The 24,731-nt window shown below is 45.5% G+C and overlaps 1 protein-coding gene across 7 annotated transcripts; it reads left to right on the top strand.

Annotated features, from left to right (window-relative positions):
* Positions 1-578: 578 nt before the first annotated feature.
* Positions 579-24,360, top strand: dennd5a (DENN/MADD domain containing 5A). 7 transcript variants are annotated; one of them, XM_068320262.1, is made up of 25 exons: positions 579-798; positions 4,554-4,619; positions 5,301-5,410; positions 6,101-6,785; positions 10,220-10,407; positions 10,706-11,020; positions 11,422-11,637; positions 11,747-11,981; positions 12,107-12,196; positions 13,720-13,870; positions 13,942-14,035; positions 14,187-14,288; positions 14,426-14,557; positions 14,634-14,786; positions 14,884-14,971; positions 15,057-15,144; positions 18,142-18,270; positions 19,466-19,587; positions 19,659-19,804; positions 20,166-20,284; positions 20,356-20,537; positions 20,620-20,702; positions 22,579-22,702; positions 22,826-22,994; positions 23,074-24,360. In XM_068320262.1, exons 1-25 carry the CDS (start codon positions 699-701, stop codon positions 23,255-23,257), a joined length of 4,071 nt encoding a protein of 1,356 aa, XP_068176363.1. In that variant the 5' UTR covers positions 579-698; the 3' UTR covers positions 23,258-24,360. The 7 variants fall into 7 exon arrangements, with proteins under 7 accessions (XP_068176363.1, XP_068176608.1, XP_068176525.1 ...); XM_068320507.1 differs by lacking the exon at positions 14,187-14,288; XM_068320424.1 differs by lacking the exon at positions 12,107-12,196.
* Positions 24,361-24,731: the final 371 nt, after the last annotated feature.

Consider the following 24,731-nt stretch of genomic DNA (forward strand, 5'->3'; position numbering starts at 1 on the left):
GCAAAGCTGGCCACATTGAGGATAAACCCGGAAGTAATGAAAATGACCTTTAAAAATAAGGCCAGGTGTATATAAGACTGATTTGATAAAGATGTGCATTCATAAAGGAGGGAGTTTCTACGGTCGTTCATTTACTGATCGGTACTTTACCGTGCATTTTTCTTTCTTACACCACTATGAACTAAAGGTGCATTCTTCATTAAATGCAAACCAGTACAATTAAGTTAATTTAAAAAAAAAGTGTACAGTTCACATGAGAACCAAGCATATGTTTCATACAGCTGGATTTACATTATTTACGGATGACGCGGGTTTATGAAATGGATGGATAGATGAATGGACATTAATGTAACTGAAATGCACTTTGTGGAAGAAACACACTATTAATCCCCATTTGGGAAATTATGTTGTTTTTATATTCTTCAATACAATAAATTCAAGCTTTTTCATGAATTCCCTTTTCTATACTCCACTTTATAATTGAACATTTTGTCGTCATGCTCCGTCGAGTCGTGACATTTTATTGTGAAGGAGCGGACCGGATGTGCTGGCGGCTCCTATCGTGTGTGATTATCGGAGTCTCTGCTGATCTTCAGCTCCGCAGGAACATCCGCGATGGAACCGAGCGAACACCCGTCCGTTCTGCTCTGATATGCTCCCTGTCGGGGGAGAGAGGACACCACCGGACCAGCCTCATCATGACCACCGGCTTCAGCTCCTGTTCCTGCCGGTTCGCAGATTATTTCGTGATCTGCGGACTCGACACCGAAAGCGGGCTGGAGCCCGACGAACTGTCCGGTAAGCGCGTTAGCTCCGGGGGGAACGTGGGGCCGAGGCGACCGCAGCGAACAGGCCGGAGGAGAACGGGTTAATAAATCCGTTTATTATTGATCTTTTTTTGTATTTCAATGTCGTTTATTTGTTTTAAATCACACATAATGTCGGTGTTTTTATGAATACATGCTGAACATCAGAGCGGGCCTAGTTCATCTGCCCCAGCCTGTGTGAGGGATTACCGCCCGCACCTCTAATTTCAGATTAAGATTAATTATTAGTAACTAAAAATAATAATAATGTAAAAAAAACAACAATCAAAACAGTGACTAATTAGCATGTTATAGCCGTGATTTCCTCTCAGTAATCCCACACACAGATGTGTGATCATGTTATTACCGGTGATGTCAGGGACCCATCAGGGATGAACCCTGACATCCTCAGCATCACCCCCCCCCCGATGGTCCACGGTACCCCCCCTCCCCCACAGCAAACATTTGTATAAAACATGTTTAATTCTGTGTTCATAATGACGTCATCACACCTACAGGTTATGGTCCAACAGTTTGACCTTCGTCTGATGTTATTTCAGAACATTTTAAATGTCTTCCCCTCATCACACGCTTTCACTCAATGTGTGTTTCTTTACTATTAGTGATATCACCCTAGTGTTTTCTCAGTGTAACTCTGGTAACTACACCATCACATCCACCCCGCTGCCCTGAGGAACCCCTACATGTTAAAGTTGACAAACACACCTGTGAAGGTGTGTTACAGCTGAGAGGAATCACATTTATTAATCTGAAGTCTGGTAATCTTGTATTTTTTTTGTCTGATGATGGGGCGATCAGCTGGAAGGATGTCAGAAAGGGAATTTTTTTGTGACTCAGGGTGAAACGCGAGTTCACTGTCATGGAAGGAAAGTTTATTCCCCAAGAAAGAGAGAAAAATGAGTGTTCAAAGACTCCAGCTGTGTGCTGGACTTCCTGTTTTTAGTTCCTTTAATTCTGAGTTGTTACGGTTCAGGTCAGATTTATTGAGCAGGAACTCCATCTTTGCCCCGGTGCGGACAGAGAATACCCCGGGGGTGTTTGCCTACTTCCATTTCTTCAAAATGTGATTGGTCAGCAGACTGGCAGTGAAATTAATTGTTTTCCAGACGTCTCAGATGTTTAGATCAATATCTGCAGCTCCTGTTTTCCACATGTAAATGAGTGAGAACTTCTTTCAAAAGCAGTTTTTACCCTCTTTCTGTTAATAATGTGGGATTAAGTTTTTCAGATTACTTTCCCAGTGTTTTAACGGCTCTGGTAGTTTGGATTAAACGTGTTTATCTTGAATGTGACGCTGGTGAGTGACGCTGTTTCCCTTTGGCCTCAGAAACCACATGAAAGTTCTGCCAGAAGCAGAAACTGAGCTTGTTCGAGCGTCCGTGAATCCGCTTCATGTTTCTACGGTTTACTGTAAAAGAAGCGAGGGGGTTTCAGCCGTTTCAGTTTGGAAAGTCCGTTACGGTTTAGTGATGGTTATTTTACCTCTGATTTCCTTTATTGTCTGTGTGTTAGATTGTGATCTGAACGCGACGCAGATTATCGTTCCCTCACAAAGCAGAGAAAACACTGTTGTGATGCTGTCATGTTTCATTTTCACATGTGATGCATGTGTGGGCGGCTGATAAGGAAACGTTAACACTCAGTCAACAGTTAATGCAGTGATGCTCCGGGTGGACGGAAGAAACAGTTTCACCTCACAGTCAGGTTCATGAAACAGAAACCAGTTTAATCCGTTCACTGAGGTCATAAGTCAAACGTTTCGCCGTTTAAAATAACTAGAATCATTTGTAAAAAAGCCACAAACCCACTAAATTATGAAACAAAACATATTATTATCATCCAGTAGACATGCATACTTTATCTGTGTATAATTAATTATATATAAATTACATAAACAATGATAAAGAATGAAAACAAAAGTCACGATAACACACGGGCTAGGTCTTTACTCCACCAACGAGAACGAGATCCGGTGTCACTGATGTCGTATCCATCCGCCAACATGTGGTAAAGAACGAGGTCCGGTCTCACTGATGTCGTACCCATCTGCCAACACGTTGTAAAGAACGAGGTCCGGTCTCACTGATGTCGTACCCATCTGCCAACACGTTGTAAAGAACGAGGTACGGTCTCACTGATGTCGTACCCATCCGCCACACGGCTCTTGTCTCGGGGTTCTACTTTATTCCTCATTTTTAAGGCGTTTAAAGCCCTTGGTGCTCAGCGTGTTTTGGGGGAGGCGAGGACCTGATTAGCATACGTATGACCTCACGCTTGGGGGGGGGACATCAGTACACACTGGTTCCACTCATTCAGATGCTAAACATCCTCTCTCGTCCTCAAACCTCCTCAGACAATGGAGGCTGAACATGAAGCTGTTTTACATTCAAAACGTCTCTTTCATATTTTTATCTTTTGTTTGTCTGATGCGCTGGTTGTTTTTTTTAAACACACGGGGATTTAACAGCTGATTGTTCATTTGTGTTCGCGGAGCTTTTAATGACATTTTATCTGCATCTTTAGTCTCAGAGTCGTTCCAACCTCAGAACCTGACTCAAATTATCTGTAAGAAAACATGAAGTCAGACAAGAAATAATCTTATCAATCGATCCATCACAGATTTACTGCTTTAGCACCTTATAATCCCTTTTCTTTATATTTATATATTTATGTTATTTTATTATTATTATTATTATTATTATTATTATTATTATTATTATTATTATTATTATTATATTATTGAATTTATATTTATATATTATATTATTTTATTATATTGTTTAAATTATTGTTATTATATAATTATTTTTATTATTACTGTATATTATTTATATTTATAAATTTATATTTGAGCTTACTGGACTGACAGTTGGCTCTACAGGAGGTCACAGATACGATCTTGTGGGAATGGAGCTAAAAATGATTTAAAATAGACGACTGACAGGTTCTAAGTAAATAAAATGACGCCACAGAGCTCCCAGAATGCAATCTGCTGGCTGATGATGGTTCTGTTCTATTTGTGGATCGCTTGTGAACCTGTAGTGAGCGACGATCTTGTGAAAGGTGTGTTCGTTCCTACCTGTCGGTCGGGTTGTTATACCTGTGCGTTTTTGTCTACAAGCCTTTCTGGGGGGGTTAGTTTTCTCTGCAGTCCCGTTCTGGGGGTGCTAATCTGAATTCCTAGAGCCTCATGTTTATGTGGTGTAGATGTGTTTATTGATTGATTCTTTGCTGATGACTGATTCTTATTCTAATAACATTTAATTCTCCACCATCAGCGAGTCACAAATTGTGTTTATCTGTAGACTAAATATCCACAGAAATCACGGTGCGTCCCCCCCCCCACACACTCACACACACACGCACACAGACACGCACACGTGCACGCACACACACATACACGCACACGCACACACTCACACACACACAGGCATCCCCCCACCGGACTCAGCTGTTTTTACTGATAATGATCAGATCTTAAAATGCTTACGATTACGTTTAGCATTAGCAGCGTTAGCCTGTGTGTGTGTGTGTGTGTGTGTGTGTGTGTGTGTGTTTGTGTGTGTTACATCACCACAGCCAGCTGCGTTGAATCAGCATCCCCTTTCCTTATATGGTGGTTTCCTGTGTGCAGCCTGTAACTCTGTGTTTTGTGTGTGTGTGTGTGTGTGTGTGTGTGTGTGTGTGTGTGTGTGTGTGTGTGTGTGTGTGTGTGTGTGTGTGTAGCTTTATGCCAGTATATAGAGGCCACTAAGTTCAGAGATGGGGCCAGAGGAAGTGTGTCAAACGAAGGTAACCCCTCCACCACACACACCCCTGTACCCCCTTGTAACCCCCCTAACCTGAGCTCAGCTTCAATCCTGTGACCTTTAACCTCTTCAGATTCTGAGTTTTCAGTTATTTCCTGCACAGGCGTGACAAGCTGCCCCCCCTTTCTGTTCGTGCACACGCTCCTCCATCCTCCGCCCCTCCATCCTCCATCCCTCCTTCCCTCCATCCCTCCAGCAGCTGATGTTTGACGATCACTGCTTCGGTGTGTGTGTGTCACACACGTTGGCGCTGCCTGGTCTATCTTTTCCTTTCCCCCTGTCTCTGAATGATTTTTTGATCCTCTCTTGGGGTCGCATAACTTCTCTGCTTCACTGTGGATTCCAATCCGCTGTTCTCTGATCATGTTGTCATTAAAGCTGTCAGGAAGCATCCAGATGAGAATCAGATAAACGGACCAATTGGAGGACGAGTGTTTGAACATGTGATGGTTTCCTCACGATGCTGATGACAGCTTTATATGATGCAACGCCTTCTGGCCTGGAGACAGACGCTCGCTCTGGAGTTGTGCCTCGCACTTTAAACCTCACTCCTGATCACACTGTCCTTCTTCCTGCTCCACGTGCACACACCAGCTAACCGCCTCCCTTCTCTTTTCTTTTCTTGTTGTTTTTGTTCTTCTCTCTCTTCTTGTTTCACCTCCAGGTGAGAATTTTGAGCAGAGTCCACTGAGGAGAACCTTTAAGTCCAAAGTTCTGGCACATTTTCCAGAGAATGTGGAGTGGAATCCCTTTGACCAGGATGCAGTTGGCATGGTAGGATCAATACCAGGCGCTCACTGTTTAACGTACACACAGTTCTTTATGTTAAATCTATTAGCGTAGATCAGGGGGGTCAGACTCATTTTCACCGAGGGCCAAATGTAACTAATAAATGTAACTAAATGTAACTTAATGTAATGTAACATAAATGTAACTACTCCTTAATGTTAAATAACTCTGAATTTATTATTTATTCAAGTTACAAACATTACAGTTACACAGAAAAAACATGTTTGTTTCTCTGTTCTAACATAAATCCTTTTAATTTGTCAGGTTATTAAACCCACAGAACTCCATCAATCAAGGATCAAACTATCAATGAATAAAGAAAAATAACATCAAACACAAGTTTGGACATTAACTTTGTTCACAACGTTTCTGTCAGAGTTAAAATGGGCTGAATTACTGCATTGTGGGAAATGTAGTTTCAGGTCAAAGGACCTATTTATTTTGAGACACTCTGACCGTTTATGTTCTCGTGGGCCACATTAAATGATGTGTAGGGCCACATTTGGCCCCCGGGCCTTGAGTTTGAAACATGGGATAGAATACCTGAGAATAGTGCCTTCAGGAAAGCTTTTGGGCAGGGCCAGACTCCTCGTTTCTCCTAGGTTCCAGTCTGTGTGATGAGATCAGCAGGGGGTCTCCATCCCAGAACTTTGACCTCCTCTCCTCCTTTTCCAGCTGTGTATGCCGAAGGGCCTGTCCTTCAGGACGCAGGTGGACCCCCGGGAGCCTCAGTTCCACTCGTTCATCATCACGCGGGAGGACGGGTCCCGGACGTACGGCTTCGCCCTCACGTTCTTCGAGGAGGTGACCAGCAGGCAGATCTGCAGCGCCATGCAGACGCTGTATCACATGCACAACGCCGAGCAGTACCACATCCTGCACACGCCCCCCTCGCCGCGGGGGCCTGACGACCCGTGGCGCCTGCACCCCCAGCCCCGCCCGGTGCTGCACGCGGCCCCCGCCATCTCCCGCCTGCAGCGCTTCAACTCGTACGACATCAGCCGCGACACGCTGTTCGTGTCCAAGTGCATCTGCCTGATCACGCCCATGGCGTTCCCCCAGGCGTGTAGGAAGGTTCTGCAGCAGCTGCACCAGGCCGTGTCCTCCCCCCAGCCCCCGCCCCTCCCGCTGGAGAGCTACATCTACAACATTCTGTACGAGGTACCCCTGCCCCCCTCCGGGAGGTCCCTGAAGTTCTCGGGGGTGTACGGGCCGGTGGTCTGCCAGAGGCCCAGCACCGCCGAGCTGCCGCTGTTCGACTTCCCCCTCAGAGAGATGTTCTACCTGCTGGGGGTGGAGAACGTCCTGCAGCTGTTCACCTGCGCCCTGCTGGAGATGCAGATCCTGCTCTACTCTCAGCGTGAGTCTCCACCTGTCATTTAACTCTTCGATGCACAACTCACCAACTCCTGCACACTTTCACCGACTGGGCCAAAAATGGTCCCCAATTTAAATCAATGCGTTTTTGCAATAAACTAGTTGTTATTCATCAAAATCTTTAAAACAAAGAGTGGTAATATTTTCATATTTCAGGTATTCCTTGTTAAACATGTTTCTGACTTGTGGTTATTTGCATTTTTATTTATTTTTTCACTAGACGTGAACGTGGGACATTCAGAGTCACAAAAGGTTCAACAGTTTGGGCTCGTTTTGACCCCACTGGTGGAAGAGTGGATGGTGATACAAAAACTGTAATTTATTAAGATTAATAAAAAAATAAATACAAATTCAAATTCCCTCATTTCATAAACATGTTTTATGAGGAATACCTGGAATATAAATATATTACATCTGTTCATTTTAAAGCTTTTGAAGAATAACAACCGCTGGAGTCAGGCTGAACTCCTGTGTGGACACATTTACTCTGGGTTTTTTTTCTAGAACAGGGGGGTCAAACTCATTTTCACTGAGGGCCACATCAGCATAACGGCTGTCCTCAAAGGGCCAGATGTAACTAATAAATGTAAGTAAATGTAACTCAATGTAACGTAAATGCAACTACTCCTTAATGCTAAATAACTCTGAATTTATTACTTATTCTAGTTCAAAACATTACAGTTACGCAGAAAACATAGCAGGTTATTACAATTCAGTTTAATAACCTGAATTTTAATTTGTCAGGTAATTAAATCCTCAGAACTCCCATCAATCAAGGATCAAACTATCAATGAATAAAGAAAAATAACATCAAACACAAGTTAGGACATTAACTTTGTTCACAACGTTTAGTCAGAGTTAAAATGGGCTGAATTACTGCATTGTGGGAAATGTAGTTTTGCTCAAAGCACACTTTTGACAGATTTATTTCTAGACACTCTGACCTTTTCTGCTCTTGCGGGCCACATAGAATGATGCGAGGGGCCACATTTGGCCCCTGAGCCTTGGGTTTGATGTTCTAGAGTAACAGACATCAGTGTGTATTCCAGCTGTGTTTGTGAGGTCATGTGACCCTGTCATTAGCAGCGTCCCCAACAGTCTCTGGATCCGGGACGCGTACGCGTATATCTACAGTCCTGGTTTCTTCATACTGAAGGCCTCTCTCATTCTTTATGTTCCATAAACATCCACAAATCAATTTCCTCCCACAATAGGCGTCAGTGTGAGATCGAAGCTCCCACGAATGCTGCGTCAGAAAAGTGAGGGGGAAGGACGTTCTGAGGCTTCCTGACAAACCAGAAGTACAGCAGCGCTGTTCACGACTGCCGCTTGTGATCCTCGAAGCTTAGAGAATAAACGTCCTGCAGAATAATAGACATTAATTCACCAGAGCTGAGAGATAAACACTGCGTCTTCATTGGTTACTTTAGTTGAAGTGGGGGGAGAGGCTCTGATGGGAGAAAGCTGTGGTGTTGCTAGGCAACATGCAGACCAGGAGGATGGCAGTGATGCAGGATCATTATTATTGGTTGGAAGTGACATCATGCCTCTCTCCTGCCCCCCTCCACCCCCCCCCACCCCATCATGAGGATCATCCCTGCAGAATGTGTGAAGGCTGGTGTGTGGAGTTAATCCCCCAGTCAGAAGAGATGAGGAATATAAGGAAAACACACACACACACACACACATTGAAGAAAAATTTCTCCGTAAATGAAGAAACATTGTAGATGCTAAAAATAGAACATAAAAACACAACTCAGGTTCAGAAACGTGAAGAAGCCTCCTTGAAGCGGTGATGTTCAGCTTCCTCCTCCAGCTCTTCGTGTGTCGTCGTGGTGACACGTAGCAATTAAACTGTTGTTCTCTGCCTGTGTGATGGATTGATGGGGATGAGGAGGGAGGGATGAGGAGGGAGGGATGAGGAGGGATGAGAAGTGTGAAGTGAGGATACTGCAGTTACACAACATGCAGATGAGAAACAGGAAATGTACAGTCAAACTCTATGAGGATGTGTGTGTCTCATTAGTTATTGTGTCATTTAAGGTTATTGTGTTTTACAGAATCTTGCATTTTATTGTCATGATTCCAAAACGTCCCCTCGTTCTCCTCCCCCCTCTGAACCTTTAATCTATTTTATGGTTTTCTTCACATCCAGTGAACATTCTTCATTCTTTTCTGAACCTTTCAGACCAGACTGACCAATCAGACGTCAGACGTGTCGGTAATGATTGATTATTATTTAGTCTGACCCCTCAGAGTGTCTGCTGTGTGTTCCTGCTGTGATGAAGACGAGGTGGTGTTAATGTTAGTGTTCTTGTCCCCGTCCCGGGAGAGGAACCCTACTGGGGGGGGGTGGAGGCCCCAGGGGGGTGTGAGTCTCCTCCTACAGCAGCACATGACCAAATGAAGGAATGGTATTTATTTAGGAGCCATTGTGGGGGGGTGGGGCTGCCACACGTCAGCAGGAATGCAGATGAGGAGGACGGGACACATATTTGCACGAGGACCCGTTGTGTTTAAGTGTGCACGGAGTCACGCTGAAGGAATTCAGGCTCAACCAGAGGCAGCGTGGAGATGGGGATGAGGAGGATGCAGGGGTTCCTCAGGAGCCTTCGTCCTGGAGCTGGACGGTTCATTCAGGGTGGAGTTTTAAAAACACCCCAACACCAAAGGTTAGACGCGTCCGCTCTGTTAGAGGTCGCCACGGCAACAACAGCAAAGTGAAAGCATTTGTTTGTGAGCTGAGCCTCAATAATTTACCAGCTCCATCTGAGGAAACACATACACACACAAACACACACACAAACACACACACACAGGGTTGTGTTGTCCAACAGTCTGACTATAAACACATGAGCGTCATGTGATCCGGTTCTCAGACCTCAGAGGATCCACACCCTGGATCTGATCCCGTGTGTCGTCACAGTGAATTCCTTCATGGTTTGTCAGTGATCTCTGCAACCAGAGGTTCGCTAACGCTAAGATTTTGGAGCAGTTTGCTGCAGACGTGTCATCGGCCACCATGTCTATTTAAACGTATGAGAGAACAACCACGTCACTAGATTCTCTGATCGTGATAAATAAATGACCTTGACCTTGAGAAAACTAGGTCAGGGTCAAAGTTCAACTTTTGTACTCTCAGGAACCGGATAAGATAGAAAGACAAGGGAGAAGGCCAGTGTGAGTAAGACCGTAGATCAAAGCACCAGCTTTGATCAATGACAGTATGTTACGGTCTGTGACTGCTTTGGTTTTAGTTCATATTTATCACACAGCACAAGAACGTTTTAGGGACGTAGATGCTGGATAATCATCCTTCAATCTGTTTTAACTTTATTTAAATGACGGGAATTTGAATCACTTTGTTTGAGTGACGATGATGACGACTCATCTTGTCCACATCGTTCTCTGAACCAGACTACCAGAGGCTGATGACGGTGGCGGAGAGCATCACGGCCCTGATGTTCCCGTTCCAGTGGCAGCACGTGTACGTCCCCATCCTGCCCGCCTCCCTGCTTCACTTCCTGGACGCTCCGGTGCCGTATCTCATGGGGCTCCACTCCAACGGACAGGATGATCGCACCAAGTTAGAGCTGCCGCAGGAGGTGCACACGCTTTCCCTCGTTTCAGTTTTTAACTTCCTGTAAACTTAATGTTGTTCTGCACAGCAGAGATTGAAGCTGCAGATACGAACGATGGAGGACGGTTGTTCTCCTCTCCTCACCCCAGGTGTTACATATCCAGGAGGATGTTGGGGCTTGTTGCTGCAGTCTGCACGTTTAATGTGTGATTCATCAAATCTGATGGGATTGTTAAAGTAGTCTGTCATACGTGTCCAGAGACACGTGTTTGGACTTGTTCACATCAGTCAGACTCTCATTAACACCCCCCGTCTCCTTCCAGGCCAACTTGTGTTTCGTGGACATTGACAACCACTTCATCGAGCTGCCGGAGGAGCTGCCCCAGTTCCCCAACAAGCTGGAGTTCATCCAGGAGATCTCCGAGGTGCTGGTGTCCTTCGGCGTTCCCCCGGAGGGGAACATCCACTGCGGCGGCGACGGCCCCGCCCGATACCGGGGCCTCCGCTCCGTCGACACGGCGTCCGACAAACGCAACGGCAACCTGGCCTCGCCGCTCAACTCCTACCTGCTGAGGGAGAATGAGACCATCGCCAGGCTGCAGGCGCTGGTGAAGAGGACGGGGGTCAGCCTGGAGAAGGTGAGGGGGCGGGGCGTCTGGGGGCGTCGTCAGATCGTCCAGATGCTGCTGACGAGTTTATCGTCTTATGTTGTTGTAAAAAAAACAGATTTTTGTCCATCATGATGAAATCCTCCAGACCGATGGACGCTGGAGCTGCAGAGTTCGTATTACCTCAAGAAAGTGGTGCATCATGGGATGCGCTTCAAGAAAAATTTGTAATTACAAAGTAATAACAGAATATACGCTAGAAGCGACAGAAAGATTGAGTTTAGCCAATACAGTCATCCCTCGCTTATTTATTATTATTTATTATGTATTTACTTTGTTATTATTTATTTATTATTTATGCATTCATGCTTATTCGGCTTCACTACATCACAGATTTTTATTGTGTGTGTGTGTGTGTGTGTGTGTGTCAGCTGGAGGTGAGGGAGGATGCCAGCAGTAACAAGGACGTGAGGTTCCAGTGTGACGAGGAGGAGCTGAAGATCCACCAGCTGAACATCCAGGTGAGGGAGGTGTTCGCCAACCGGTTCACGCAGATGTTCGCCGACTACGAAGTGTTCGTCATCCAGCCGAGTCACGACAAGGAGTCCTGGTTCACCAACCGGGACCAGATGCAGAACTTCGACAAGGTGGGGTCCAGGTTCGGGAGGATCAATCAACACGATCACACAACTAAAAGGTGTGATAGAGCTCTGTGTGTCTGTGTGTGTGTGTGTGTCTGTGTGTGTGTGTGTGTAGGCCTCCTTCCTGTCGGACCAGCCCGAGCCCTACCTGCCCTTCCTGTCCCGTTTCCTGGAGACGCAGATGTTCGCTTCTTTCATCGACAGTAAGATCCTGTGTCACGAGGACGAGGAGAAGGAGCACACGCTAAGGGTGTTCGACGCACGCGTGGACAAGATCCGCCTGCTGAACGTCCGCACGCCCACGCTCAGGACCTCCATGTACCAGAAGTGCTCTAACATCGAAGAAGCAGGTGAGCTTTATTCTGAAAGCACCAGAAGTGTGTTCCTGTGTGATGCCTAGACCACAGACGTGTAAATCGCTCACTAGCGATCTACTTCCTGTCTCCACTCACCAGTAACGCTATTTTGTTCACAGACAACCTGCTTAAAAAACGATACGTAAAGATGGATTTTGTCGCTCCTGGACCTCGTTCCATCGCGCTGGAGAACGACCAGACCCGCCCCCGTAATATACTGTATTTGTTCCCGTCGCCTCAAGCGTCTCTGATCGCGCGTGTGTGACACGTGTGTGTAGCGCGTGTGTAACACGTGGAGAACCTTCACAGAGGAACAGCAGCGTTACAACGTTAAACAGTAATCCCTCACTTATGTGCGCTTCAAGACGCACGGCTTCACTATGAGGATTTTTAGTTGGTAGTCATGTGATACCGTACGCACATTCTATTGGCTGACAGTATCCGTGTGTGTGCTGCGTTCACAGAGTCTCAGAAGTCTCTTAACCCTTACAGCCCTGACTTATTTTGGCCGTTTTTTGGTACTTTTGATATTTGTGTCTAAACCACACAAAAAATGATTTAATGGTTTATCTTCGTCACAACTTCAGCTATGTGAAGAGATTTTTTATTTCCCTATAACTTATTATATTGACATATTGGGGCAAACAGACACACAGTCAAATTCAGAAGTGGAAAAATTGTATTTTATTGCACATAAAAACCAAAAACATGCTCATCCAATTGATTTTGAGCTCCAGAAAGTTTGCCATAGGCTTCTAACACAACTATACAGTTTGTGTCATTTGTGCCACTCTTCAAAGGAGTTTTTCAAAATAAGACACTGACACGTGAAATGCACAAATCCCCAGACACGTTTGCATCATGTGAATACATACATCACGCTTGTAGAATGGTGACTACATGGACAGAAACATGCCAGCATCTGATTATAAGAATGGTTTAAAAACATCATGTGATCTGATCATAGGGGAGCGATCATAGGGCGGTAAGGGTTAAAGAAACACTTAAAGTGCTTTAAAACACTGACAGTGTCAGTCTGTCAGTGTTTTAAAGGTAATACAGATAAAAGGTGGTTTAAGATCAGTAGGAGGAGGAGGGTTCACAAAACGTTAAAAATACCGTAAATAATGAAATAAATAGTTTGTCACTATATCATAGGGTTTTTTGCGTGTGGTTCCTGGAACGCATTAACGTGAGTAAAGAGTGGTTACTGTAGATGTTCCAACAACATTTCTAAACGTGTTTTCTCTGTGAGGTTCTCTCAGCTACACACAGATGATCGTCTATGAAACACAACTTGAGCTGAGAATCTGCAGCATGAACGGGTGGAGATGAACTCTTCCTTCGGGAGTCAAACCTTTGTTCTGTTTCTCCACTGGATGATTCTCTGATCAGAGAGAACGTCTCTCCTATCACTTCCTTTGGTTTCTGGGTGTCTGGGAGGAATAATCTTTAATGTCTTCACACTTGTTGGCTTTCTTCTTTTGTCTGTCGATCACAAAGAGACAAATTGCAGATGTTTTGTCACAGCTGTCAGTCAGAACTTCAGAAACAAGAGAATCTGAGCAGCGATTGGTGAAATGAATCAGATTTAAGGTGAAACATCCCACAGAGTCGTGACTCGTGCATCTCCTTCAATCCAAAGATGTTTTTCTGCACTTGCAAACGACCCAACGTTGAAAGCTTTACTGTTTGTTGATGCTTCCTGTGACCTCTGACCCCCCCCCCACAGAAAAAGCCATCGAGCTGAGGATCTCTAAGATCGACCACACGGCGCTGCACCCCCACCTGCTGGACATGAAGATCGGTCAGGGGCGCTACGAGCAGGGCTTCTTCCCCCGCCTGCAGTCCGACGTCCTGTCCACCGGCCCCCCCAGCAACAAGTGAGTGTCCCGCCTCCTGGCCACCCCCCCCCCCCAAACCTCAGACCCTGAGCTGATCTGTGGTGTCACAGGTGGACCAAGAGGAGCGCCCCCGCCCAGTGGAGGAGGAGGGACCGGCAGAAGCAGCACGCAGAACACCTTTACCTGGACAACGACCAGAGGGAGGTGGGAGCCCCACCCCCTGTGTTACACACACTGACTCCTGCTTTTGCATGTTCTCTGTCCCGCCTGCCCCCCCCCCCACCCCAGCTCACACGTCTACTCACCTTTCTCTCTGTCTCTGGTCTCCGTGCTGCTCACACACACACACTCTCAGCATGTGGAGTGTGTGTGTCCGGAGCTGCAGCTCCTGTTTCTGGATGTCTACTGGCTCTCACAGGCCCTCAGGCCCTGTCTGGAGTCGGTGGTGGTGGACGTGGTACGTGCCCCCCCCCCCACGTGGTCGTTCCCTCCAGACGGCGACCGCCCCGTCGTGGTCGTTCTTTAGCGTTAGCAGTTTTATTTAACGCTTCCTGCTCGTCTGAAGCGGCTAACGGACTTCCTGTCTGTCTCCAGAAGTACATCCAGGAGGCCAGGAACCTGGGCACCACCATCCGACAGCCCAAACTGTCCAACCTATCGCCCTCCGTCATCGCTCAGACCAACTGGAAGTTTGTGGAGGGCTTGTTGAAGGAGTGCAGGAACAAGGTGTGTGTCCGACGGATGAAACGTGTGAATGTTTCAGAGTATACACCAGAAACATCTGTCTGGGTTGTGTCTGCAGACCAAACGGATGCTGGTGGAGAAGATGGGCCGGGAGGCGGTGGAGCTGGGTCACGGCGAGGTCAGCATCACGGGCGTGGAGGAGAACACGCTGATCGCCAGCCTGTGTGACCTGCTGGAGAGGATCTGGAGCCATGGGCTGCAGGTCAAACAGGTGATGGATCAGAGTGCTCACCTGTATTCACGTCTGTCCCCCCCCCGTGGGTCTCAGGTGAACTAGTCAACTAGAGCCAGTGTGTTTGGTGTTTCAGGGGAAATCGGCTCTCTGGTCCCACCTGCTGCACTACCAGGAGAGCAAGGAGAAGAAAAGCGCCACTCCGGGTAGTTTAGGACCTCCAGGTGAAACACCAGACCAGTCACTAACAGGTTAATTATTATAGATTTAATTATTTAATTATTCTGGTCTTTTTCTTTTTTATACCAGGTTTCATTCACGACACAGAGAGACGCAAATCTGACGGTGGGGGCTCAGCGATGGCTCCTCTGAAGGTCTCCTTGATCCAGGACATGAGGTGAGAGCTGGAGGTTTTTACTGCCCCCCTGTGGTCGGATGAGGCAGTGCAGAGCGCTCTCATGAGGAGCTGGCCTTAAAACAGTTGATATGAAAATGAATTTAGGAAACATATTCCAATGAACTCATCTAATCAGCAGGTTTTATCCTTTTTATACGTCATATGTGTTTGTTTGGTTTTTTTTCTGGTGATAAAACTTCTTGAAGATCCCAAAAATCAGGGCTTTGAACTGGAATTTTTTGCCAATCGATTTGTTCCTAACAGAAACGGAATTATAACGTTTCTGGTTTTGCGTTCCACCCATAAACTGACGTTCTTGAACCGGTTAGAATGAAAAAATAAAGTTCCTGAACCGGTTAATAACGTTCCTTTTTAATATAAATATGTAGGTGCCGCCCCGCGACCTGCGTTAGCGGATTAAGCGGGTTGGACAATGAATGAATGAATGAATGTAGGTGCCGTATTTTGCGCACCATAAGACGCGCTTAAAAACATTAAAATTTCTCAAAAATCAACGCTGCGCCTTTTAATATTAAGCGTCTTATGTGTACACTGAGTTCCAAAATGTTTTTGTGTGACTTTAGTCAGCGATCCGCCAGATCGGCCATTGTCCACCGACATAGGACGTAATACATCACTACGTACGCCGGCAGCGATTGACCAATTAGAGAACATGACGCGAGGCTACGTCCGGCACACCTCCTGTAGGTACCGGTATAGGGTGTATGCCGGTACTGTACCACAGGTATGCTGTTAACCACATTAGTTCGGCTAAAGACCCCCGACAATGACGTCAGCGAAGAGACACGCTCATGACGCAACATGTAAACTCCAGGCTATCAATTCCGGCTGAATTCCGAACTGGTCATCATCCTGGAGGATTAACGAAAGAACTCCAACCGCTGGACATCGGTGTAAACAGAGCCTTTAAAGTTAAGCTGCGTGTGTCGTGGAGCGATGGATGAGAGACGTGAACACACGTTTACCAAGACTGGAGGCAGTGCCGAGGAGTTACACAGTGAGTTACACCCCCACAATATGTGGTGGATTGCGATTGCCTGGATTAACGTGTCTGCTTCGACTTTTGTCCGATGTTTCGCAAAAGCCGGCATCATTACCGGACAGCCACCCAGAAACTAGACGGTCAGCGATAGTGAAATTATCGAGCTATTCAATGCAGACCGAAGATGAGGACTTCAAAGGATTTAGTACAGATTTATCAAAAAATAAAGAAATAAAAAATATATTTAAAAAATAATGTCGGTGTATTTTTTGAAATTTAAATACGTAGTACAACACAATTCAACCACAGTCAGCTTTTTGCTTCCGTTAGCTAGCATGCACCGAACAATGAGGTGCGCCATGTGTGCGGTTCAAGTACAGAAATAAACTCCGTTATTTAGACTGCGTCTCTTTATACAATGAGTCGAATGGTGCGCAAAATACGGTAACTTAAGGACTTTAAAAATTGGCAACTGAAGCAATTAGTTCATATACTATAATTATACTGTAGATATATCCCTACCCTACAGTAAACAGTACCACAGCACTACACCACTGCTTTATGACAGTTATATCACTGTAGTTAAGGCTTATGCCTCCTACTTAGACACTACATGAAATAAGACAAGAAGAACTTCCACCATGTCATTTATTGCTGAACAACAGATCTTCATTGTTCTTCTCCCATAGCTCAATATTGCTACAAAGCGCTGGCAGTACGGGGATACACTGCACTGAAAATGACTGCAGCCAATGAGTTAATGTCTAAATCATACATTTTTCAGATTGACATACTGCAGTGTTTACCTGTTATGAATAAATGGTGACTGGGAGACCTCCCTTTTCTTGCTGCTGATAGCCGCTACTTCTCTCTGCTCTCATCACATCACAGGAAGTGAAACATGAGGTCAAATTTTTTTTTAAAGAAAGAAAAAACCCCCGGTATTAACCTGTTTACAATTATTTTCTGTTGCAATTCTGTTCCGGAACATTACAAAATATAAAGTTTTCGGTTTCGTTCCATGAACCAGTTCAAAGCCCTGCCAAAAATAAAATCATGGCTTCCTTTAACTGTAAATGTATGTAAATACATTGTTTTAAACTTTAATTGTAATTTTTTTTTAAATTTTGTATGTGTAGGGAAATTATAAAACTACTCCAGCACACAATGTTACTCAAATGCATATATATATATATATATATATATATATATATATATATATATATATATATATATATATATATGTATATATATATATGTATATATATATATATATGTGTGTGTATATATATATATATATGTATATATATGTATATATATATATGTATATATGTGTGTGTGTGTGTGTGTGTGTGTGTGTGTGTGTGTGTGTATATATATATACACACACACACACACACACACACACACACACACACACACACATAAGCCCCATAACAGATTTTATGTCCAATTTTAATGAATGTTCCCAATTTTTAATTTATTTTCATCACTCGACGTTTCAATGTGCGTCACATTAAAGAGTTAAAAGAAGAAGGCTCTGAGTGAGTCGGGTGTATCAGCATGTTACTTCCAGCCTAATTACCCCACAGGACCCCACCCACCCCCACTCCCCAAGCAGGTCACTCAGAAACGACCGATCGTTTCTCATCTCGCACACAGTTGGAGAAAGTATTTCCTTTCCGATCCGACCTCACACCCGTGTTTGTCTCGAAGAGATGTATCACCAGCATCTCGTGCTGGCTTGCCTCTGTTGCCATGGAGATAACGATGACAGAGAAATAGATTACTGGGCAATGGAGGGTGGAGAGGGGGAGGGGGGGATGCCATAGCTGTTAAAGAGGAGCTCACGACAGGTGGAGTGGAAGGGAATGTGTCTGGACATGGGGAGGTTTGGGGGGGGCTCGTCTGATCTAAACTCCCCAGCAGAGGCAGACAGCTGGGGTGTCAGTCCCGTTTCAGGTTTGACGTTCACGACTTCCTTCCCTCCCCAGACACATCCAGAACATCAGTGAGATCAAGACGGACGTGGGGAAGGCCAGAGCCTGGGTTCGCCTCTCCATGGAGAAGAAGCTGCTGTCCAGACACCTGAAGCAGCTGCTGTCAGACCACGAGCTCACAAAGTGAGGACCCACGCCGCACGTTCACCATCACACCGTCACCATCACATTGTCACCATCACATTGTCACTGTCAGACCATCACATCATCACTTGTCACCATCAGACCGTCACCATCATGTTGTCACCATCACATCGTCACCATCAGACCGTCACCATCATGTTGTCACCATCACATCGTCACCATCAGACCGTCACCATCATGTTGTCACCATCACATCGTCACCATCAGACCGTCCGTCACCAGCACAACGTCACCGTCAGACCGTCACCATCACATCGTCTCCATCAGACCATTACTATCACATTGTCTCCATCAGACCGTCACAATCACACTGTCACCATCACATCGTCACCAGACGCGCCGCTGCCTCGCGACTATCTTCACCTGACACGGAGACGATGTGTGATCCAGACCATCTATTATACATCACTCTTGGAATTGCAAAAACATTCTGTGCATCAATAATTCACAGCCTTACCCATAATTCATTTCTTCAGTGAAGTGGGTCAGGAGCACGGTTGTTGTCTGCCTCCTCCTCGTGTCATCGTTTACATCAGTCCATTCTTCCTTTGTCGTCTAGTTTTAAACGTTGAACGACCTCACTACGTCACAATTTGAGAACAGACTAAGAGAATACAGGAGGTCCTCGAGATACGAATATCTAACCTATGAACATTTGTAGATATCCACAACCACATGTCACCATATCCCCTTCCTGCCACCACCCCAACCGAGCAGTGTAACATCCACCCCCATAGATTCAGATGTCATGTTAAAATGACTCAGCAAACGTCACACTGAGTCATCAGTTTGCTATGATGTCACTTCCTATGGTCTTCTGGTCTTTTCTGTTGGCGCGTTATCAGCAGCGTTTTGTTTAACGAGTTTAACGTCCTGTAAGGGTTTCTGGTCAGTCTGAGGGAACTGTACTTTAGTATTTAGAGGAGTAATCACATTACTTTAGTATTTCAAGTAGTAATGACATTACTTTAGTATTTAGAGTAGTAATGACATTACTTTAGTATTTAGAGTAGTAATGACATTTAAATGACCTCAAATGGAGATTATAGATTGTAATGAATAAATAACGCCTTAAGAACAATTCAGCTGAAGCTTTTCTTCTCAGAGCCAGCTGTGTTTGTATGTTGAGGACTAGCTGTACACCTGTCTCCACCCGTCTGCCTGCCCCTCACAGGAAGTTGTACAAGCGCTACGCCTTCCTGCGCTGTGACGACGAGAAGGAGCAGTTCCTCTACCACCTGCTGTCCTTCAACGCCGTGGATTACTTCTGCTTCACCAACGTGTTCACCACCATCAGTGAGTCTCGTCCTCACAGCGGCGCCCAACCATCTCCTTTCACCTGACTGTCTGTCTCCCACCTGTCCCAGTGATCCCCTACCACGTGGTGGTGGTTCCCAGTAAGAAGCTGGGGGGCTCCATGTTCACAGCCAACCCCTGGGTGTGTGTGTCCGGCGAGCTGGCAGAGACCGGAGTCCTGCAGGTCCCCAGAAACACCCTGGAGATCACCTTCGAGGTTGGTGTCCAGTCCAGGTGTTTTGTTTTCATTGAAGTCATGTGTTCCGGTTGCTATGACAACCATTAACCCTACAGCGAGCTGTGTGGTCAGTGAATGCGGCGATGCTTCAACGAAAGGAACGCTGCATAAATAATGATGGATCAGAAGAGCAGGAAAAGTAGAAAGTGTTTTTAGTTTGATAAATGTTAAATAGATGTTTTATTTGTTCAGGAAACACAGTACTGTTGAGAATCCTACCATTTTTTGTTTTTGAGATGTGAATTTCTTTTTTGTGTTAATCTCTTTTTAATTTGTGTCGTGGTGATAATTTTGTAGTTTTCTTTCTGTGAATAAACCTTTTAAACGCTCTCTCTCTCAGTGCCAGAACCTGGGCAAGCTGACCACGGTGCAGATGGGTCACGACAACACGGGCCTCTACGCTAAGTGGCTGGTGGAGTGTGTGTTCGTCCGCAACGAGATCACGGGACACACGTACAAGTGAGCGTTACGTGGTTATTCTTTTCAAAGCGAGTCGGTGACGTGTTTTGACTCGAGTCGTTTTGATGCAGGTTCCCGTGCGGCCGGTGGCTGGGGAAGGGCGTGGACGACGGCAGCCTGGAGAGGATCCTGGTGGGGGAGCTGACGACCCCCAGCACGGAGAACGACGACAGGACGTGCCGCACGCCCCCCATGCAGCAGTCGCCGGGGATGATGAGGAGGTTTGTCACCATCTCCCCCAACAGCAAACCAAGTGAGTTCCTCAGGAGCAAGATGATTCAGTCTGATTGGTTCGTGTGGTCACATGGCGTCTCTGCCCCCCCCCCCCCCCCCAGAGTTAAACACGGGGCAGATCCAGGAGGGGGTCGGAGAAGCCATCAACGGGATCGTGAAACACTTCCACAAGCCGGAGAAGGAGGTGAGAGACGGCGTCTAGACGGGTCCCAGCATGCACCTGTATTATTTATCATCAGTGTAGAGCAGCAGCTTTCTGCTCCGGTGGCCCCCCACCCCTCGGTGATACAGGGGGGGGGTGATCTGCTTCTGCCTCTGGCTGGTTTTCATCCCTTTACTTTCTGTTTGATGGTTTTGTTCCCCTGAACGACTCCCGTTGGTTGTTTGTAGATTTCTTTCAGAGATGGACAGAGTACTTGACCCCAGTACTTGAGTAAGAGTACAAATACTTCTGATCAAAATTTACTCCGCTACAAGAGTAGCCCAGTCAATACATTACTTGAGTAAGAGTAAAAAAGTACTTGCTTTTAAATGTACTTAAGTATTCAAGAGTAAATGCTTTTAAATGTACTTAAAGTAAGAGTAAGAGTAAATTCCTATTGTTTTTATCTTTGATGAGAATAGACCTGACTGAATTACTGTCATTTCACAATTTTATATATAGCACCTTGTATCTCTTGTTTCAGAGAAAACTCTTTGAAACCACCTGCACTGATGTGCTTACCTGTAGAACCATTATATTATACTGTACCAAGACTTCCCCAACATCTATAAAAATGGAAATAAAATTAATGGAATCATCAAAGAGGACAATTTTCACATTTTATTAAACAATTCCCCCCTTCCATACACACACAAGACCAAATGGAGCCATACAGGCCCAACCAACTCATTTAACTGGGGACCAACTGGACCCCTAAAGGACACACTGGTGGACTACTGGTGAGAACCACTGCTTTACAACAAACTAAAGCTCTGCTTTCAACAACTCAATGTTTACAGGAAGGACATATCCCAGTACCACAATATTTGTCTCCCCCCACCTGTCTGTCTGTCTGTCTCCCCCCCCAATCTGTGTGTCTCCCCCTGCCCCCCAGTCTGTGTGTCTCTGTGGCCCTGTGTCATCCAGTCTCTGTCAGTCTGTAAAATTAAGTGACAAGAGGTCTCTAGGTGTGACTTTTGTCAGTTTTTCTTCAGCAAACACAATAAGCTTTTGAAAATGTACTTTTTCTTGTCTGAGTCTGCGTTGTCCTTTTTCACTTCTACAAACTCGAACATATCTTTAAGATGAGGCCATGGGTTTTCTTCCTCCGCCTCATAAAACTCCAACTCATCATGTTCATCAGATTCAACAGAGGCTTCTTCAGCAGTCGCCATCGCCACCGCGGGCTTGGTTTGAGCTGATTGGTCAGGGGATGACGTATTTCCGCTTTTATGTAAATCCCAGTTGAGAACGTGTACTGTGATAGGTTTCCTTCTTTGACGAACACTGCGTGTGGCCAATAGCATTTTAGGGTGGGGGGGACAAAAAAACAACAACAGGCAAACCTAAAAGTAACGAGTATTCATGAGCCTTCTCAGAAATTAACTCGAGTAAGAGTAAAAATCTTTGCCTTGGAAATGTATTCGAGTAAGAGTAATAAGTATGAAAGTATTCTGTATTTGAGTAAAGTAAAAATTCTCAGAATCTGTACTTAAGTACAGTACTTAAGTAAATTTACTTCGTTACTGTCCACCCCTGATTTCTTTAGTATGTTATGTTATTCCAGATCAGGCGTGTAATCACCGGTTATTAAGACCCCACTGATGTTGGGGTTCAAAGGAGATGCTCGTTGAAGATCTTTGTAATCTGATCACGGGTTGTAAAGAAATCCTTGTTTAGAACAAAGTCCTCCCCTCCTCTTAGCAGAAGCACGTAGAATAAAAAGGCTCCCGAAATCAATTTTAGTGTCTGAAACTTGTGTTTTGAGGTATCTTCAGAAACACATCACCTGTTAAACCAGCCCCTCTGTGATGAGGAACTAACTCTTCTTCCTGTTTCCTGCTTCCTGCCCCCACAGAGGGGCAGTCTGACCCTCCTGCTCTGCGGGGAGTACGGACTGGTCTGGGCTCTGGAACAAGTTTTCCAACACGGTTTCAAGTCGCCCAGACTCTTCAAGAACGTCTTCATCTGGGACTTCTTGGGTAAGAATAACATCCCATCATCATCATCATCATCATCATCATCATCATCATCATCATCATCATCATCAAGCGTGTCAACAGGAAACACAACACGTTGATTTGTCTTTTCGATTCCTCTGACAGAGAAGTCCCAGATGTTCTTTGAGAGCGCCGAGCAGCGGGAGGCGACGCCGGACGAGAACTGGCAGACCCGAGTTCGCCACTTCTGCCGCTTCATGCGCGCCATCAACAACACGTCCAGGAACATCGGCAAGGACGGGAAGTTCCAGATGCTGGTTTGTCTGGGAGCGAGGTAGGCCTGGTCAGGTCCACGACCTCTGACCTTCACCCTGTCAGCAGCAGCGGGTTAAGTTCTCACATCTCCCTCACAGGGACCACCTGCTGCACCACTGGATTGCCCTGCTGGCGGACTGTCCCATCACCACCCAGATGTACGAGGACGCGGCGCTGATGAAGGACCGCTCGCTGGTGAACGCTCTGATCCGAGTGCTGCAGACGCTGCAGGAGTTCAACATCACGCTGGAGGCGTCGCTGGTCAAGGGCGTCGGCCTCTGAACCCCAGCTGCTCCCAAACGAACACGCCCACCCGGAGCATCACTTGGGATCACTGGAGACACAGGGGTCAAACCTGAGGCCCGAGGGCCAAACGTGGCCCTCCATGTCATTTTATGTGTCCCTCGGTGGAGATGAGTTTGACACCCCACCTTTTATATGCAGGACCCCCATGAACAAAGGACTTTGTTGGCTTATATTACAGCTACTGTTACATCTGCCATAGATGACGTGCAATGAGCCTTTCTAAATGTTATTTTTATCCTGGATGACGTCGCCGTTAGATGTTAAAAAATACGTTTTCTAATATCAACCATGAGTTTCACATTCTTGACCTTTTTGTGCTGTAAATTTTTTTTTCTGGCACCTAAATATTTGTCATTGTTACGGTGAACTGCTGACAACGGCGATATTTAAGGGAAAGCAGCAATCAAAGCTGTCTATATTTTTCAGAGAAAACAGTATTATTTTGTTAAAATCGGTCAAGTTGCTTGCTCTGTTGTCAACTCAGATTCCAACGTCGTCACGCAGAGCTTAAAGCAAATAGAAGTATGCTTTATAAGTACGTGTGTGACAGAGGGAGACTTACAGACTAAAAGGACGTTACAGTCGGACTTCTAACTGGAAAATGGACTTTTCCTTGAAATACCTTCACCTGGGATAAAAAGAAATTCCTTGCATGATAATAAGACCGTGTGACTCAGGCGTGATCATCCGTATCGCCTCCACCCTCGGACATCAGGAGCTGCTGAGACCTTCTCCTTATTTCATTATCATTGTTTCCTGCTATGCAATATCCCAAACACCTCATGAACTCCACACGGGGGACACGTGATGAACTACCGGACCCGTCTCCGTTACATACGTGGAACTTTACATAGCGGAACCAGAGGTTTGATACGTGAGGGACTTTTTCTGTGCCATCATCTGGGTGACTGTTGACTCGTCCGTACGACACACGAGCATCCTGGGAGAAATATATTTTTGTTTTCCAATACTGTTGTACATTTATTGAAATAGCTGCGTAATGTAGTGTTTACTAAGTGAGCAACGGTGTACAGTGTAAAAAATATAAGAATAAAGCATCTGTAATGCATTTAAGTGGACTTAATTGTATGGGAGTCAATAGGTATTCATTTATTTATTTTATTTTTGTACTATATGTTGAGTGTGCTTAAGGTCATAAATTTGAGGCATTGTGGTGAACTTCTGTTATTTAAATTTCATCGTTTTAATTCTGCGTTCAAAAATATCTTAAAAGTAACTCGTACAATAGTTTTACCGTGAACAAACTGAATTATATTCTCTGCCGACCTGCTTTCTCGCTGGAAAAAAATGTCAACAACCTCTTCGCGCCATTATCGGGTCGTTGTTTTCCTGAAAGCCTTTCGGACAGATGGATTATGGGACTTTGAGTTTAAATGTGGGCCGTTTACAACTGATACAACAGAAGTCCTCCGTTCATTCACTACGCTTC

The sequence above is a fragment of the Antennarius striatus genome, chromosome 1 (assembly GCF_040054535.1).
Source record: "Antennarius striatus isolate MH-2024 chromosome 1, ASM4005453v1, whole genome shotgun sequence".
Classification (NCBI taxonomy): domain Eukaryota; kingdom Metazoa; phylum Chordata; class Actinopteri; order Lophiiformes; family Antennariidae; genus Antennarius; species Antennarius striatus.